The sequence below is a fragment of the Oncorhynchus mykiss genome, chromosome 19, assembly GCF_057628025.1.
Source record: "Oncorhynchus mykiss isolate SJ-2025 chromosome 19, ASM5762802v1, whole genome shotgun sequence".
Taxonomy (NCBI): Eukaryota; Metazoa; Chordata; class Actinopteri; order Salmoniformes; family Salmonidae; genus Oncorhynchus; species Oncorhynchus mykiss.
In genome coordinates, this window is record NC_143040.1 from 35,932,964 (window position 1) to 35,952,015 (window position 19,052).

Sequence of the window (19,052 nt, forward strand, 5' to 3'; positions counted from 1 at the left end):
TATCAATATGATGCAATAGAGTGAGTGTGTCACTTTAACTCCGATTCCTTCAGTGCAATCCAGGGGGCAGGTCTTTTCTTTCATCTGGGACTACAGTATTAGTAGCCAGCTGGAGATGGCCTTGGAGGTTGTGCTTGTGGTGTGCACCGCTGCTCGGGATGAGGAGAGGGAGCAGAATCACAGGCAGAGCGAATGTTTTATTAATTCGACATGCAACATTGTGTAAGTAGCTGAACTCTTCATTTGTTGCAAACGCTGAAAATAATTTATCGATGGTAACCAGTAGCTTACTGGAGGCAGGGAATGAAAGCTCTCGGCGGTGCTCCTTAACACGGTTAATAAAATATTTGGATAGGAAATGGTCAAGATGGCAGCCCCATTTGGAATGTGAAGGTGTGGATTCTTATCGCTAGCGAGCAATTAAAAAAAATAAATGTAACCTGCATATTGGAAATAGTAAACAAACACGGAACGCTGTTGATTGTATACAGTAGCTAGCTAACGTTATTCTAGAGGGTGCGCTACACGCCATTCCCAAGATAGGTGATGGAATTCTGTTGTATCACTGAAAATGCCGTATGTATAATAAATCAATTTGTTTACAGACAGACGCTGCAGTAATAAATGCACATGAAACAATGGCCTTTTGAATCGCACGATCAAGTTGCTGCGATCATCAGAGAAAAGACAGTCGACGGGACGCACGTGGAGTTCTATTAGCAGCTGGAGGTGTGGAATGTGGACCTTGGACACATTTGACTCATTATACATGCTTTAAATTAGGCTGGTGATTGATTGCTAATATTATGCATGATAACCAAACGAATAATAGCCTATTATTAATGGAATGCAACTTTGTTGATCAGTGTATACCGAATACAAGCAAGAAACCAAGGAGGGGAATATGGCTGAAGTATCACACAATGAACCACTCTCTCAGGATATTGACATCGATCCAGACTTTGAGCCCCAGAAACGACCAAGGTCTTGCACCTGGCCTCTGCCTCGACCAGAGTCCAATGCAGGGAAGCCCGAATCAAACGATGACATCATTCCCGAGGAAGAGGATGATGATGTCACAGCACCCAGCAGCTCTAGCTCGTACACTGTCAATAATGTGAATGGTGGCATAGCCATACATCAGAACACAAAGAACTCTTCTAAACACCTGTGCTTCACCACCACTAAGGAAGAAGTACTAAACCCCACTTCCAAAGAGGAGGGGAATGACGTCGATGGGTCCTCCTTGTCCACACAGACACATGCTGTCTCAGCTCTCAATGGCCTGGCCTCCCAACCTAGGAAGTCCTCAGCTAGGAGGAATGCCTGGGGGAACTACTCCTATGCGGACCTCATCACCCAGGCCATAGAGAGCTCCCCGGACCAGAGGCTGACATTATCCCAGATCTATGAGTGGATGGTGAGGTCTGTCCCTTACTTCAAGGACAAAGGAGACAGCAACAGCTCTGCAGGCTGGAAGGTGAGCAGCAGGGTGACATCACTGATATGGGATGATGCTTTCAGTAATAACACTGTAACAAAGGCTGTGTGAGTTAGCCCATGTGTTCTTAGTGTGTACTGTCATCTGCAGGTGGCATCTGAATTGATAAAGATATACAATGCTTTCACTTGGAGTTAATGTGTTTTAGGTAGGCTACATACTGTACATATTGTAGTGAGGGGACACACTCGGGGTATTCAAACACACACATACCAAGGACCACAGTATGTTTTTTTTGGTGTGAAGTCTTCCTCCATCTAGACCAGGGATAGGGGTGGGGGCCACAAAAGCTCAACGCATTAGGAGCCGCAAGTGGCTCGCGGGTCTACTTACCCACAGCCATACCCACACATGTAGTCAGAGCCGGCCCTAGCCTTTTGGGGGCCCCATGTGAAATTTGTTGCGAGTAGTTCCCCCCCCTCTTGACAGCGGAGATAAAATATATAACTATCGTTTTTAGGGTATATTTCCTGCAATTCTACACTTGACATAAAGAAAATGTTTTAGTTTTTAAATCAGGTTTGCTGCAATTCTACACATTTTGCCATGGGGTGGAGTGAACAATATGCAGTTTTAAAGCTAATTTCCTGTAATTCCTGGGGTTATATGGCCTGAGGTCATAGTGTTCTTATAGGTGCTACACTTTTTTTTTTAAATCGAAATGATTTTTGCATTTTAATTTCAGAAAATGTCTGTAATATATCTGGCGCTAATAGTGGAATGATAGTGTTTCATAGTGTTACTTACCCACCAGTGTTGTGATTGGCTGTGACTTTTGCCAATTGAGTTCTCCCGCTGGATTGGCATATGTTGTCAAACTGAGAAAAGTTGTTTCTGACTTTGTGGCTGTGTTATCTAGTGGAAATCGCTGTCATTTCCTGGTTGCAAAAATTATACTGTTTGCTCAATTTCAGTTCTTGTTATCATTGTACCATCTAAATCGCTGTGAAATATATATATTTTCAGTAACAAATATCGTTTTTACAGTTTGAAACTGGTGCACCAAAACTGAAACCAACAAATTTTGGTCCGCCAGCTTCAAACAACTATAAAAACTATATATTTTTTAAAGATATTTCACAGCGATTTCGATGGTACAATGATACCAAGCACTGCATAGTGGAGGGTTTCTCACACATACATTCGAACAATTGCGGGTAAGTAATACTGTAAAACAATATCATTCCACTAATCAGCGGCAGATATATTATGGACATTTTCTGGAATTACAATGCATACAAAAAAAATGATAACCAGCTGGGATTGGAAAGTGTGTGGCTGCCTGATAGAAACAAGGGACGCCCCATGCAGATATCACTGTTGCATGAGGCTCCTCCTGAGTGCAGCCAACACCACTCCTGTCACCCGGCCTATGACAGTGCTGTAATAGAAGCAGATGGATACCTACATTGTCATTCAGCCCTCTTGATGAAGACCATTCAGAGAAAGCTGGGCAATCAGATGCTGTCTCGAGTTTAGGACAGAACCATATAGACCTACACTATGGCTCTGGTTTAGGAGACTTAGGCCATATACTGTCAGCCTGGGTTTAAACCGAATTGTTCAGTTTCACTTTACTCTACTCGTACTGTAGCACTGAGTGGAGAGTTCCTCTGACTGCCACCGTCTTATCAGAGTACTTGCATGTAGAAGAGGCCCTCTGGCCTGCAGGGGATCTCGGCTCAGTGCAACAAATTACAACAAACATTTGTCAGCAGTTGAAAATTAAAAAATGTTATTAAATTAAAACACATTTAGGGTGACCAATTTTTATGTTATGGTGTCCTTTTGATCTGAGTTTATTTATTAGAGCAGTTTTCAGTAACACGATCAGAACAAAGGCGCAGTTAAACACATTTGTTTCCCATATGGCATCCTATTTCCTTTTATAGTGCATTTGTTTTTACTCGGGTCCCGTAGGGTCTGGTCATATGCAATGCACTACAGTATGTAGGGATTGGGCTGTCATTTGGGATGCACCCAATGATGGGCTATTCATTGTGATGGTAGATGGTGAATGATAGCCATTGATTATTTAAAATGGATGCATACAGCTGAGGACGAAAACAAAAGACCCCACTACCTGGCCTCAACAGCCAATGAAGGTAGTTACTTTCCTTTAATTTCTCCCGAGTTGAGATACTTCTTCATCCTCCTTTTCCCATTTTATTAGTATTGTTTTTCCTGAGGAGTATTCATTAGTTCAGATAGTCCCTCTCATTAGAGGCCTCTCTGCTAGTGCCCTTATAACCTGGTGGTTAAAGAGATAGCTCAGGATTTTGGCTGTGAAGGAAGTTGGAGGTAGTTTCGCGAGCCAATGCTAACTAGCGTTAGCGCTCGCTTAGCACAAAGACTGCTGGCATGCTAGCTGTACCCGAAGACTTCCAGTCTCTGCGCTAAGCTAGTTATCATTGGCTCACAAAATTGCCTCACTTCCTTCTGGATGCAGAGGCATAAAAATGGTATCCATTAGTTCATCTGAGTCTTGGGAGGTAGATAAAGGTCTTCATTGCCAAAATCCTGAAATATCCCTTTAAGCCTATAATTTTGGTCCGCAAAGGGCTCTCTCTGGTCTGTTGTCTCTTGCCTCTGTTTGATTCTGGGGATTAGTTTGGCCTGGAAAACCAATCCATCCGTCATGGAATCGAGTCTAATGAAAGCTTCAGCTTTGCTGGATTTAAATGGAAAAAAGAGGTCTGGAAATATAAATAGTCTAGGTTTGTAATCCTGTGCAACTGTTGGATAGAGGTTTGTGGGTCTACAGAAATGGAATAATTTACATTTTTGTGTTTTATTTTTATTTAACATTTATTTAACTAGGCAAGTCAAGTCAAATTCTTATTTACAATGACGACCAAACCCTAACCCGGAAGACGCTGGGCCAATTGTGCGGCGCCCTATGGGACTCCCAGTCACGACCGGTTATGATACAGCATGGAATCGAACCAGGGTCTGTAGTGATGCCTCTAGCACTGACCGCAACGCCACTAGGATCATTACTATGATAATGATCATAGTTATAACAATAAATCAATAACGAGGGTCTTATTCTGGTGATTTGGGCCGTGTCTGAATACATACTTGCGTCCTCAATAGTAGGCTGTTTGAATATGCAAAAAAAAATAAAGCTTAATAGTATCCGACATGTTGAGAATCAAGTATACTGTTAATGCCTGGACGTAATACTCGTTTCGGCTTTGACAACAGCTGATCATTTAGATATGGGGATGCGCTACCAAAATCAATAGCGGGAAACAACGCAATGACGCATTCTCAGTATGCAAATATAGAATGTTTTAGTACTATGTGACATTTCAAAAATCAAGTATGGTTTAAATCCCAGGATTTTATACTCATTCCGGCTCGTCGTCTAGTAGAATTTGATGCACACTTTTCCACATTGCGTAGGAAGAGGTGGGCTGCAAGTTCTCTTCAAGTAGCAAACAACAAAACTAGGCTACTTAATTGGGAAGATGCACAAAGCTTCTTTTGGTGGTTTTAAAATGTAGGCCAAGTAGTTTTTGTTCTCCTTAAAATGATCACAAGTATTGCATCTTTGGAAACGTTCTTAAAAAATAAAATTACAAATCCCAAAGTGGATTACTAGTTTCTCACTGAAGTGTTATTTGTTCCCTTGGCTTTCGTCAGAGCTTTAAAATGAAATACTAAACCATCTTTTGATTTCTGAATCTGTCGGCACCGGGGACTCGGGAAATGGCTGCTTTTGAGTTGAGCATGTGGATTGTTTTAGTTTTGTTGTCTAGTCTACCTATTTAGTTTTGATCTCCTTCCCAATAATTAGTGTGTTAGTTTATTATGTTGCTGTCCAAGTTTTGGTGTGTGTACTAGGCTATTTGATTTCATTTATATTTTACAGCACTTTGGTTTCACTAAATATGTCGAAATGGAACTGATCAGTTTGACTTCAGCCCCTTTTTAAACGGGACACATGGGCTATATGGTCTACTACGGTGTAGGTCAAATGTTACAGGCAGCCTGAGGCCTATAACTAACCTATTCTATTCAGAGTTTAGGCTGGTTAATGGAAAAATTCAACCACACTCGGCCCCTCCCCACCTAAGCCAATCAGGAGCCGCTACTGTGTTGTGGCATACCGCATACTTTTTACTAAACGGTACGCGCTAAATAGTATGTGCCGATGAGTAAATAGTATGCAGTTTTAAGTATGGTATTCGGACATGGCCCTGATGATCATTGTTTGACAAAAATATTGTTATCCATAATATCTCCATGTAGATATTTGGTATTTTATTAGGATCCTCATTAGTTGTTGCAACAGCTACTCTTCCTGGGGTCCACATGAAACATAATACAGAACATCAATAGTAGAGGTCGACCGATTTATGATTTTTCAACGCCGATACCGATTATTGGAGGACCCAAAAAAAAGCCGATACCGATTAATCGGCCGATATTATTTTAAAAATGTGGAATAATGAGAATTACAACAATACTGAATGAACACTTATTTTAACTTAATATAATACATCAATAATATCAATTTAGCCTCAAATAAATAATGAAGCATGTTCAATTTGGTTTAAATATTGCAAAGAAAAGTGTTGGAGAAGAAAGAAAAAGTGCAATATGTGCCATTGAAAAAAGCTAACGTTTAAGTTCCTTTCTCAGAACATGAGAACATATGAAAGCTGGTGGTTCCTTTTAACATGAGTCTTCAATATTCCCAGGTAAGAAGTTTTAGGTTGTAGTTATAATAGGAATTACAGGACTATTTCTCTCTATACGATTTGTATTTCATATACCTTTAACTATTGGATGTTCTTATAGGCACTTTAGTATTGCCAGTGTAACAGTATAGCTTCCGTCCCTCTCCTCGCTCCTACCTGGGCTCGAACCAGGAACACATCGACAACAGCCACCCTCGAAGCACCGTTACCCATGCAGAGCAAGGGGAACAACCACTCCAAGTCTCAGAGCGAGTGACGTTTGAAACGGTATTAGCGCGCACCTCGCAATCTAGCTAGCCATTTCACATCGGTTACACCAGCCTAATCTCGGGAGTTGATAGGCTTGAAGTCATAAACAGCGCAATGCTTGAAGAATTGCGAAGAGCTGCTGGCAAACGCACGAAAGTGCTGTTTGAATGAATGCTTACGAGCCTGCTGCTGCCTACTATCGCTCAGTCAGACTGCTCTATCAAATATCAAATCATAGACTTAATTATAACATAATAACACACAGAAATACGAGCCGTAGGTCATTAATATGGTCGAATCCGGAAACTATCATTTCGAAAACAAAAAGTTTATTCTTTCAGTGAAATACGGAAAAGTTCCGTATTTTATCTAACGGGTGGCATCCCTAAGTCTAAATATTGCTGTTACATTGCACAACCTTCAATGTTATGTCATAATTATGTACAATTCTGGCAAATTAATTACGGCCTTTGTTAGGAATAAATGGATTACACACAGTTCGCAACGAGCCAGGCGGCTCAAACTGCTGCATATACCCTGACTGCTTGCACAGAACACGAGACGTGACACAATTTCCCTAGTTATAAGAAATTAATGTTAGCAGACAATATTAACTAAATATGCAGGTTTAAAAATATATACTTGTGTATTGATTTTAAAGAAAGGCATTGATGTTTATGGTTAGGTACATTGGTGCAACGACTGTTTTTTTTCCGTAAATGCCCTTGTTAAATCATCACCTATTTGTCAGTCGGCTGTGATTCGATGAGAAATTAACAGGCACCACATCGATTATATGCAACACAGGACACGCTAGATAAACTAGTAATATCATCAGCCATGTGTAGTTAACTAGTGATTATTTCAAGATAGATTTTTTTTTTATAAGATAAGTTTAATGCTAGCTAGCAACTTAACTTGGCTTCTTGCTGCCCTCGCGTAACAGGTAGTCAGCCTGCCACACAGGCTCCTCGTGGAGTGCAATGTAAGGCAGGTGGTTAGAGCGTTTCAAAACATGTAGCCTACACACACTATCTAGGTCAAATAGGGGAAAGGCGTTATGCCGCGAGGTGTTGCTTTATCTGTTTTTTAAAATCAAGTTGGCTGTTTATTTGAGATGGAAGGAAGTTCCATGCAATAAGGGCTCGATATAATACTACGCTTTCTTGAATTTGTCTGGATTTGTGGATTGTGGTATCCAATTGTTAGTAGTTACTATCTTGTCTCATCGCTACAACTCCCATATGGGCTTGGGAGAGACGAAGGTCGAGAGCCATGCGTCCTCCAAAACACAACCCAACCAAGCTGCACTGCTTCTTAACACAGTGCGCATCCAACCCGGAAGCCAGCCGCACCAATGTGTCAGAAGAAACACCGTGCACCTAGCGACCTGGTCAGCGTGCACTGCTTGGATTGTGAAAAGACCCCTGGTGGCATGACTAGTGGGATAAGTGTGTGTGTGTCAGAGCTGTGTGTAAGTTGACTATGCAAACAATTTGGGATTTTCATCACATTGTTTCTTATAAAAATAGGTGATGCAGTCAGTCTCTCCTCAACTCTTAGCCAAGAAAGACTGGCATGCATAGTATTTATATCAGCCCTCTGATTACAATGAAGAACAAGACGTGCCACTCTGTTCTGGGCCAGCTGCAGCTTAACTAGGTCTTTCCTTGCAGCACTGGACCACTCGATAATCAAGATAGGACAAAACTAGAGCCTGCAAGACTTGCTTTTTGGAGTGTGCTGTCAAAAAAGCAGAGCATCTCTTTTTTACGGCCAGACCTCTTCCCATCTTTACAACCATTGAATCTATATGTTTTGACCATAACAGTTTATAATCTAAGGTAACGCCAAGTCATTTAGTCTCCTCGACTTGTTCGACAACCACACGATTCATTACCTGATTCAGCTGAGGTCTAGAACTTAAGGAATGATTTGTACCAATTACAATGCTCTTAGTTTTAGAGATGTTCAAGACCAGTTTATTACTGGCCACCCATTCCAAAACAGACTGCAACTCTTTGTTAAGCGTTTCAGTGACTTCAGTAGCTGTGGTGGCTGATGCGTATATGGTTGAATCATTAGCCTACCCGCACAGCCTACCTGCGATGTATCTGTGAGCTGTTAGGGCGCAGGTGTGCCAATACCAGAGTAGGTACATTTTCTATTTAACTCAACAGTTTTTGACAACTATCGGTTGAGTTTAAAATGCGATGGAAGCACATCGAACTTTACATTTTTATTCGGTACCAGAAAACGTAAGCGAGAGTGCGCACAATGTTGTCACACACAGATTTTTATCCACAACAAGTCAGTTTGGTGGAAACCCACCGCTGGTGGGAAAATGTGCATATTTTCATCATGCAGATTTTTGAATATTCACATGAAAGTCTGTCGCCAATTGGATGGGAACCTAACTAGTCATGGAAATAGTCACGCAACAAGCCACTCATGATTACTTGTGGGTGGCTCACACTGTTAAGGCATGCTACCCAGCCTAAACAGTTCGGAAGAGTTTTGTGTATACAGTGGGGAGAACAAGTATTTGATACACTGCCGATTTTGCAGGTTGTCCTACTTACAAAGCATGTAGAGGTCTGTAATGTTTATCATAGGTACACTTCAACTGTGAGAGACGGAATCTAAAACAAAAATCCAGAAAATCACATTGTATGATTTTTAAGTAATTAATTTGCATTTTATTGCATGACAAGTATTTGATACATCAGAAAAGCAGAACTTAATATTTGGTACAGGAACCTTTGTTTGCAATTACAGAGATCATACGTTTCCTGTAGTTCTTGACCAGGTTTGCACACACTGCAGCAGGGATTTTGGCCCACTCCTCAATACAGACCTTCTCCAGATCCTTCAGGTTTTGGGGCTGTCACTGGGCAATACGGACTTTCAGCTTCCTCCAAAGATTTTCTATTGGGTTCAGGTCTGGAGACTGTCTAGGCCACTCCAGGACCTTGAGATGCTTTTTACGGAGCCACTCCTTAGTTGCCCTGGCTGTGTGTTTCGGGTCATTGTCATGCTGGAATACCCAGCCACGACCCATCTTCAATGCTCTTACTGAGGGAAGGAGGTTGTTGGCCAAGATCTCGCGATACATGGCCCCATCCATCCTCCCCTCAATACGGTGCAGTCGTCCTGTCCCCTTTGCAGAAAAGCATCCCCAAAGAATGATGTTTCCACCTCCATGCTTCACGGTTGGGATGGTGTTCTTGGGGTTGTACTCATCCTTCTTCCTCCAAACACAGCGAGTGGAGTTTAGACCAAAAAGCTATATTTTTGTCTCATCAAACCACGTGATCTTCTCCCATTCCTCCTCTGGATCATCCAGATGGTCATTGGCAAACTTCAGACGGGCCTGGACATGCGCTGGCTTGAGCAGGGGGACCTGCTGAGAAATACTGCACCAAACATCTTATGTAAAATTGTGTGGCTAAGATCTTGGTAAAAATGTCAAAATGACAGATGTGTTGAGTTGGATTCATTCTAATTATTTTGAGGATGTGTATACTGGCTACGGCGTCTCAAAATGGACAAACGGTACTATTGCCACTTTTCTTCTAGTTTTTCAAACAACGATTCGGCTTGCCTCCAGCCAAACTGAAGCATGCTGATGGCTTTAGAGATCACCATTTAGGTCTTAGTTTCTATAGGTTAGGTAAAGTAGTGTACTGATACTCTGTACACGTAGGAAGAGGTTTAGTCTGCATATTAGGAAGGGATTTAGCCTATAGTTCTATGGTCAGTAGTTTATCTCAGCTATTAGACAGTGTGGCATTAAGGAATATAAGATTTAGGTTGTCTATCTGCATCAGCTGAGGTGGGGCAAGGTCGGTGCATTATGTCCTTTATGAAGAGTGGTTTGGGGCTAATCGTTGACGTTGTCAATCTATACAGTAGGTAATTCAGCTCCCACTTTGATAATAACGCTATGTTTTATGTCATACATTAGTGCTTCTGTTCAACCTAGAATATACTTGTATTTAGCCCTGCAGTCAACCCAACTTGTTCCATACTTAACTTACCTATTCAGTGCACATTTGTCCTGAAACATTTTGTTTAAGTCTTATTTTTTACGGAATTGATGCATTATGTCTGGTTGCTAGACAGTGCACCCTTTGCTGTAGCTATTGTCCTGGTACAGTGTTATGGGTCTACCTACTATGGTTTGTTTTTAATCAATTGGAGTCTTGCCATTGGCTGCTGTGCTCCATACCTCCATTTTCTTTTTATTGGCTGGTGGCCTGAGCACAAGAATCAGAATCAGCTGACTGGAAACTATGTAGGTCAATGTGTAGCAGTACGGGGGAGTGAGAGATGGGACCGAGAGAGATTGATAGGAGGGAGAAATAGAGGGTGTCTGAGGGAGAGACAGGGATGATGTGAGCGGGGCGAGAAATAGAGGGGGAAGAGGCGTGCTGCCGGTTTACTCTGGATCTGGCGTTGCTTTGTGTAGACTGGCAGAATTCTGGTGTCTGTGTCGGTTTGTCTGTCTGTCGGTTTGTCTGTCTGTCGGTTTGTCGGTCTGTTCACAAGGAGGCTTTGATCAAAGGCTGCAACCGGCTGCTGCTGTTGTATGACAGAGTGGGGGAGGGGAGCGCTACAGTGGGTGCTTTTAGTTCTGTCTTTTTACAGAAAGCACTGCATATTGGGCTCCCACTGCATCTCACTGCTAGAGGCGTCACTACAGACCCTGGGTCGATTCCAGGCTCACAACTGGCCGTGATTGGGAGTCCCATAGGGCGGCGCGCAATTAGCCCAATGTCGTCCGGGTTTGTGCCAGGGTAGGCTGTCGTTGTAAATAAGAATTTGTTCTTAACTGACTTGCCTAGTTAAATAAAGGTCAAAAATATATTTTTTAAAATCAAAATATAGAGATCACATTCTACTTGCAATTATACATGTGAAAATAACAATAATACAACAATGTATAGATATAAATCTGAATACGGTAGGTTTGTGTAACCTAATCAGCTAAATCGACACAGCAGAGTATTGCGATATCTTGACTCCAAGTATCAAAAATAATTGATGATGATGATAATAATAAGTAGTTAAATCTAGCTAGCGCTAGTCAGCTGTACCTGTGCCAAAACTCCGGAATTTGTCGTTCTCTATCTTCTTTTTAAAATGGTGAGCCAGCATGTTTTCAGCACTTTTTTATTTCTATGTCTGATCACAACTTGTTTTCTTATGGCTCTCTCTTGTCCCTCTGCAGCAGAGCAATATCTTTGGCAGTATTGTACAGTTGAAGTCGGACGTTTACATGCACCTTAGCCAAATACATTTAAACTCAGTTTAATCCTAGTAACAAAGTCCCTGTCTTAGGCCAGTTAGGATCACCACTTTTATTTTAAGAATGTGAAATGTCAGAAAAATAGTAGTGATTTTATTTCAGCTTTTATTTCTTTCATCACATTCCCAGTGGGTCAGAAGTTTACATACACTCAATTAGTATTTAGTAGCATTGTTTAACTTGGGTCAAACGTTTCGTGTAGCCTTCCACTAGCTAACCACAATGAGTTGGGTGAGTTTTGGCCCATTCCTCCTGACAGAGATGGTGTAACTGAGTCAGGTTTGTAGGCCTCCTTGCTCGCACATGCTTTTTCAGTTCTGCCCACAAATTTTCTATGGGATTAAGGTCAGGGCTTTGTGATGGCCACTCCAATGCCTTGACTTTGTTGTCCTTAAGCCATTTTGCCACAACTTTGGAAGTATGCTTGGGGTCATTGTCCATTTGGAAGACCCAATTGTGACCAAGCTTTAACTTCATGACTGATGCTGCTTCAATATATCCACATAATTTTCCGTCCTCATGATGCCATCTATTTTGTGAAGTTCACCAGTCCCTCCTGCAGTCAAGCACCCCCATAACATGATGCTGCCACCGCCGTGCTTCAGGGTTGGGATGGTGTTCTTCGGCTTGCAAGCCTCCCCCTTTTTCCTCCAAACATAACTATGGTCATTATGGCCAAACAGTTCTATTTTTGTTTCATCAGACCAGAGAACATTTCTCCAAAAAGTTTGTCCCCATGTACAGTTGCAAACCGTAGTCTGGCTTTTTTTATGGCGGTTTTGGAGCAGTCCTTGCTGAGCGGCCTTTCAGGTTATGTCGATATAGGACTTGTTTTACTGTGGCTATAGATACTTTTGTACCTGTTTCCTCCAGCATCTTCACAAGGTCTGGGATTGATTTGCACTTTTCGCACCAATGTCTCTAGGAGACAGAACTTGTCTCCTTCATGAGCGCTATGACAGCTACGTGGTCCCATGGTGTTTATACTTGCGTACTGTTGCTTGTACAGATGAACATGGTACCTTCAGGCGTTTGAAAATTGCTCCCAAGGATGAACCAGACTTGTGGACGTCTACAATTTTTTTCTGAGGTCTTGGCTGATTTCTTTTGATTTTCCCATGATGTCAAGCAAAGAGGCACTGAGTTTGAAGGTAGGCCTTGAAATACATCCACATGTACACCTCCAATTGACTCAAATGATGTCAATTAGCCTATCAGAATCATCTAACGCCATGACTTCATTTTCTGGTATTTTCCAAGCAGTTTACAGGCACAGTCAACTTAGTGTATGTAAACTTCTGACCCACTGGAATTGGGATACAGTGAATTATAAGTTAAATAATCTGTATATAAACAATTGTTGGAAATGTTACTTGTGTCATGCACAAAGATATAGTTTGTTAACAATACGTTTATGGAGTGGTTGAAAAATGAGTTTTAATGACTCCAACCTAAGTGTAAGTCTAAGCTTCAGCTGTATATTAAATGGCAGTATTGAATTGCAGTACATTGAGAATCGCAGTACATTGAGAATCGCAGTGCATTGAGAAACGCAGTACATTGAGAAACGCAGTGCATTGAGAAACGCAGTGCATTGAGAATCGCAGTGCATTGAGAATCGCAGTGCATTGAGAATCGCAGTGCATTGAGAATCGCAGAGCATGTCATGTCAGCACCTACACTACCGGTCAAACGTTTTAGAACACCTACTCATTCCAGGGTTTTTCTTTATTTGTACTATTTTCTACATTGTAGAATAACAGTGAAGACATCAAAACTATGAAATAACACATATGGAATCATGTATTAACCAAAAAAGTAAAGTAATGATGGACTGTCGTTTCTCTTTGCTTATTTGAGCTTTTCTTGCCATAATATGGACTTGGTCTTTTACCAAATAGGGCTATCTTCGGTATACCAACCCTAACTTGTCACAGCACAACTGATTGGCTCAAACGCATTAAGGAGGAAAGAAATTCCACAAATGAACTTTTAACAAGGCACACCTGCTAAATGCATTTAAATGCATTCCAAGGGACTACCTCATGAAGCTGGTTGAGAGAATGCCAAGAGTGTGCAAAGCTGTCATCAAGGCAAAGGGTGGCTATTTTGAAGAATCTTAAATATAAAATATATTTTGATTTGTTTAACACCTTTTTTGGGTTACTACATGATTCCATATGTGTTATTTCATAGTTTGGATTTCTTCACTATACAATGTAGAAAATAGTAAAAATAAAGAAAAACCCTTGAATGAGTAGGTGTTCTAAAACTTTTGACCGGTAGTGTAGGTATCGTGATATTGTATCATGAGGTCCCTGCCAATTCCCAGCTTTACAGCTGACCATAGTCATACCCACAGTTGTTGGCATGTTGCAAAGTCGTATCAACCCTGCCAGGCTAGTCAATAAGAAAAAGAACGACTGATGAGTCATGCATTAACAGTGCAGGAAAAGAGAAGCATGTTTCACTCCTGACTGGATGATAAAAGTGTTTCACTGCTTAGTTTAATCATGTAATTGGCTTGGAGCGAGTCACTGACCGAGGGGTTTTCGGGAAGTTTGATGTCAACAGACTAAACCATTGACCCATATTCAAATATAGACAAAACAGCCCACTGACCCATAGGAAAGAATAGGCCGGTTTGGTCAGTGATCTATCTCACATCACAGAAATGTCCAGCTTTGCATAGTAGGCAGACGTGTGCATATCAGATTTTGCTAGGCAAAATGGTAGAGGCACTTAGGACTACCCTTGACTTAGGACTCACACTTATCCGTACATCTCTCATTAACCCACCCCTCTCCAAGCCCTGGTGCCGCATACCCAGAGATGACTTACCGCGGTTCCTCCTCTCCCCTGCTCTCCTTTTGCTTCGCTCTGTGGCAGGGCTCCCTGTTAGTGTAACCTGAATGCACAGACAGACTCCAGCCCTTTTCATTTAGAAGCTACATGGTGGAGAATATCTCCAGGGAAATCTGTTAGGCCTTTTACAGCAGCAGACAGAAAATAGGTCACAGTTGCAGTGGAATACTGTCTCTCTGAGTAGAAGTCCCACACATTGTATAACTGCAGTGTAATAACCAGTGTGTGTATATTAATGTTTTCTCCCTTTACTTTGCTTCTCAGCTTTATGTCCAGTGTGTATGTATGATTGAGCACAGGCCTTTTAAAAAAATAATAATTTCAAAAAAATTATACAGAGGTTAAAACATTTTTCACAAGTCTCATATAAAAACAGCTTTTTTTTGGAGCAATTTTACCACCAAGAATCTTTAACATCAAAGACAATCCACACATTTACATCAGGAATGAAATCAAATACTGCAAAAATTCCCATGCATTGGGCTCTTTCTCCATCAAAAATGTGTTTTTATATATTGTTTCTCTTAGATCTGTGTAGTAACACTGTGATTAAACACGTAACAATATTGTATTAACCTCCTGTTAAAGTGTCACACAAAACTGTAACCCTTTCCTCTCTCTCCAGAACTCCATCCGACACAACCTGTCTCTCCACAGTCGTTTCATGCGAGTGCAGAATGAAGGAACGGGGAAAAGTTCCTGGTGGATGGTCAACCCTGAGGGCGGGAAAGGCGGCAAAGCTCCACGACGACGGGCCGTATCCATGGACAACAGCAACAAGCTGATCAAAGGTGCTCGAGGCCGCGCCGCCAAAAAGAAAGCATCTCTAGGCCTACAGGCCGTCCAAGATGGCAGCTCCGAGAGTTTATCCTTATCCTCTAGCTTGTCCAAGTGGACAGGAAGTCCCACGTCTCGCAGCAGCGACGAACTGGATGCCTGGACGGACTTCAGGTCTCGCACCAACTCCAACGCCAGCACAATCAGCGGGCGCCTTTCCCCCATCCTGGCCAACCCAGAGCTGGACGAGGCGCTGGATGACGACTCCATTTCTCCCCTCTCCCCCATGCTCTACTCCAGTCCCAGCAGTTTGTCCCCCTCCACCGGCCCCCTAGGTCTGGCCGACCTAGCCCTCACTATGAACCTCAATGACGGGCTCCCTGACGATCTGATGGGCGACCTTCTGGACAACATCAGCTTGACGGCGTCCCAGCAGCCCCTGGGACAGGAGGTGGAGAGCGGAGGACCCAATCAGATGGGGAGCTCAGTGTTAACCTTCAGCTGTTCAGGAGGTAGTAGTAGTCTGGGCATCCCATCCTCCGGCAGCTACGGGTCTGCCATCTCCATCTTCCAGCTCAGCCCCCCGTCCTCCTCAGTGACCTCCCTACGCCAGTCCCCCATGCAGACCATCCAGGAGAACCACCAAGCTTCCTTCTCCTGCCTGTCCTCTCGTTTCAACCACCACCACGCCCTACAGGACCTGCTGAGCCTGGAGACACATGGCAGCCATGTCAGCGACATCATGCTCACGCACTCTGACCCACTGATGTCACAAGCCAGCGCCTCTGTCACTTTGTCCCAGAATTCCCGGCGGAATGCCATGCTGCTTCGCAAGGAAGCATCAAACTGGGACGGTGCTGCGGGTCTGAATTCCCAGACTTCCTTAATGCCTGGTTGGCGGGCTCAGGCTGGCTTGTCTACACCGAGCAATGAAGTGTTGTGCTCAAGCAATGACTTGGACCAGCAGGCCAAGCAGCTTCTCCAGCACCTACCGTCTCCCAGTAGAAACTCTTCTATGCAGCTTGGTGGCTCTGGTACCAACAACAGCACCTCTGAAAACCCATTTCAGTTGATCGCTCCAGACCGCTTTCCCATCCCTGATGATCTGGATTTGGACGTGTTCAGCAGCAGCCTGGACTGTGACATGGACACTATCATCCGTAATGAGCTGATGGACGCTGACTGCATTGATGATTTGTGAATACAGGCCCAGGACTGTGGAGCTCTGTTTAGTCTCTGTGTTGGGAGTTGAGACAGGAACCATCCGTATTATCAGTGGGATTTTAGTAAATGTGAAGTTAAAATGTGAAATAGACACTTATTTTAAGTCTCAGGGATTTATCCTTATGTGGTGATTTGTAAACACTGATATTAAAATGAAATGTTTTTTATTTCATTTTTACCCAGCTTCCCATGTCATATTTCTTAACTATACATTAACCAACACAATATTTTTTTGCCAAACCAGCCGTCACTTCAGTGTGGTTGACTGCGTGTTTACATCTAACAAGCTCCAGAGAATGTTACCATTATTTTGTATATACTTGATTCAGCTTTGTATGCTTTTACCGGTATGTTCTCAGCAGAAAAGAGGACTAAAGAAATAAGGGGGAAAAAAGCAATTGTGTATCTTTGAAACGCCTTGCATCAAAGAACCATTCCATGCACCTGTATCGTAAAACATTTAGCTTATAAATGTTTAACGTCATTAAAAGCAAGGTTAACCACATGGCGTTAATTGTACTGTATGTATGTGATGTTTGGTTAATTTTCTTCTGTGATTTTGGTATTCAATACTCCTGAGAGAAGTCTCTGCTTTGTAAAGTTGCAATGTCAGACTCTGCACTATAACGTGGCCTGTATTCAATAAAGCATTTCTGAGTATGAGTGCTGATACAGGATCAGTTTAGCCTTTTAGATCAGCACTCCTACTCTAGGAAGCTTTATGAATATAGGCCCGGGTGTTGCTTGATTGTCAGTCCTTATAGCAATTCATGATCGCTCTGGAAATGACGCAATTGCAGAGCCTCTTGGAGGCTTGCAGAGGCCAAATCGAGCTCCGCGCCGCGCCGCATTGCCGTGCACCTCCCAAATGTTGTAATAATACTTAGGGCTCCGCATAGCTCTGCATTGACATGATTGGTCGATGGTACGTGGGGGGCGGAAGGTGCTTTATAAACACATAATAACTTCCTTGACGACTTCCAACAGCTCATGCGAAGCGCAAGAAGTTTGACTTCTTCTGACTTCTGCAGAGGCCGCATAGCTCTGAATGCTGCACGGCCATTGCAGATGTTGGATTGACCATGCAGGACCTTTAAGGAAAAGCGTTGTATAAAAAAGACTGGCAGTTGCATGGTAGCATAGCATTTTAGATGGCTTTTAAATTAGGGAACAATAACAGTACAATATCTTCTTGAATATTGACAGATCTTTTCCACGTTCAAGAAATCCAATAAACGAAAACATTGAGAATGTACTTTGTTCAGCACGCGCTTTAGTAGAAATAAGGGTTAAAGTGAAATTCTACAGGCAAAACGACTGTCACAATAATTTTACAATGGATTTAACTCGTGGTTTTTCCAATATACTTTGTAAGAACAAAAAAGGGTCAACCTAAGGGTTAAGTTTACAATCTCATCCAATGAGAATGGATCTACTTTGTATTTTTACTTATTTTGAACACCGAAGAAATTACATCTTACAAAAATCCTATTTTTGTACATTGGATAAACATTTACTCATGCTAAATATTGACATTTAGGCAAAGCCTGAAATATCAGATTATGGAATGGCCCATTCCATACAGAATCAGAAGCAATAAACTCTTTTAACATTCTGTTTAAATTATTGCCAAAAAAATAATATAATGAGCCGATTTCTCACATGGAAAAGGATTAAGTGAAGAGATTATTACCAACATTTCGAGTCAACATACATTGTACAAGCTTTACGGGTGTCCTATGCTATTGTATTGAAAATGTTAGGCGTTTTAATGACCCCTTATTTTCTTGACATCGATGTTATTCTTAACGCTACCGACATAGGAGTTCTATGTAATAAATGTAGATGGATTTAGACCTGATACAACATATTTTGAATACAGTACTTGGATTGGTTTATACGATGATTAGATATTAACCATTTGGCTGGCTGGTTTTATGCTGAAATAATTTTTGTTTTAGTATCATCATGAAAGTAATATTGCAGTATTATTTCTCGTACTGTAGATCACTCACTGCCTACCTATGATCTTATTAACCTTGCTGGTCCTAAATGACGTCACTCTACTTGATGTTTTGTTGGCATTTCCTTATGTATTTCCACTTTGGAGGATGTAACGTCGGTCTAAGAAATGGTGCATGTAAATAAAAGCTTTGTGAAACACTATAAATCGTCTTGAAAATGTGTCTTGTTCTTTTATTGTATTGAATATTTATATCCGTCTCTACATGTATTCTTTTTTTTAAAGACTCCACCGCTACTGCAAGTGTAAACCAGCAAAAATGGATTGAAGACAAAAAGGGGGCATTCTAAGAACATTATTCGATTTCCTATATGTCCTTTGTCCTCAGACATCATGCTATAGAAAATGGTTGCTAGGGAAACATGCCATCTTAAAATGGGGGATTGATAGCAA

The 19,052-nt window shown here is 41.9% G+C and overlaps 1 protein-coding gene across 4 annotated transcripts; it reads left to right on the top strand.

Moving 5' to 3' along the window:
- Window positions 1-31: 31 nt before the first annotated feature.
- LOC110497580 (forkhead box protein O3) lies at window positions 32-18,806 on the top strand. Of its 4 annotated transcripts, none has more exons than XM_021573757.3 (4): window positions 83-222; window positions 606-729; window positions 867-1,480; window positions 15,261-18,806. In XM_021573757.3, the coding sequence occupies exons 3-4, from the start codon at window positions 905-907 to the stop codon at window positions 16,611-16,613; spliced, it is 1,929 nt and encodes a 642-aa protein (XP_021429432.1). In that variant the 5' UTR covers window positions 83-222; window positions 606-729; window positions 867-904; the 3' UTR covers window positions 16,614-18,806. The 4 variants fall into 4 exon arrangements, with proteins under 4 accessions (XP_090066977.1, XP_021429432.1, XP_036810427.1 ...); XM_036954532.2 differs by having other exon boundaries at window positions 87-222; window positions 610-729; XM_090210851.1 differs by having other exon boundaries at window positions 32-222; window positions 606-1,480.
- The last annotated feature ends 246 nt before the right edge of the window (window positions 18,807-19,052 follow it).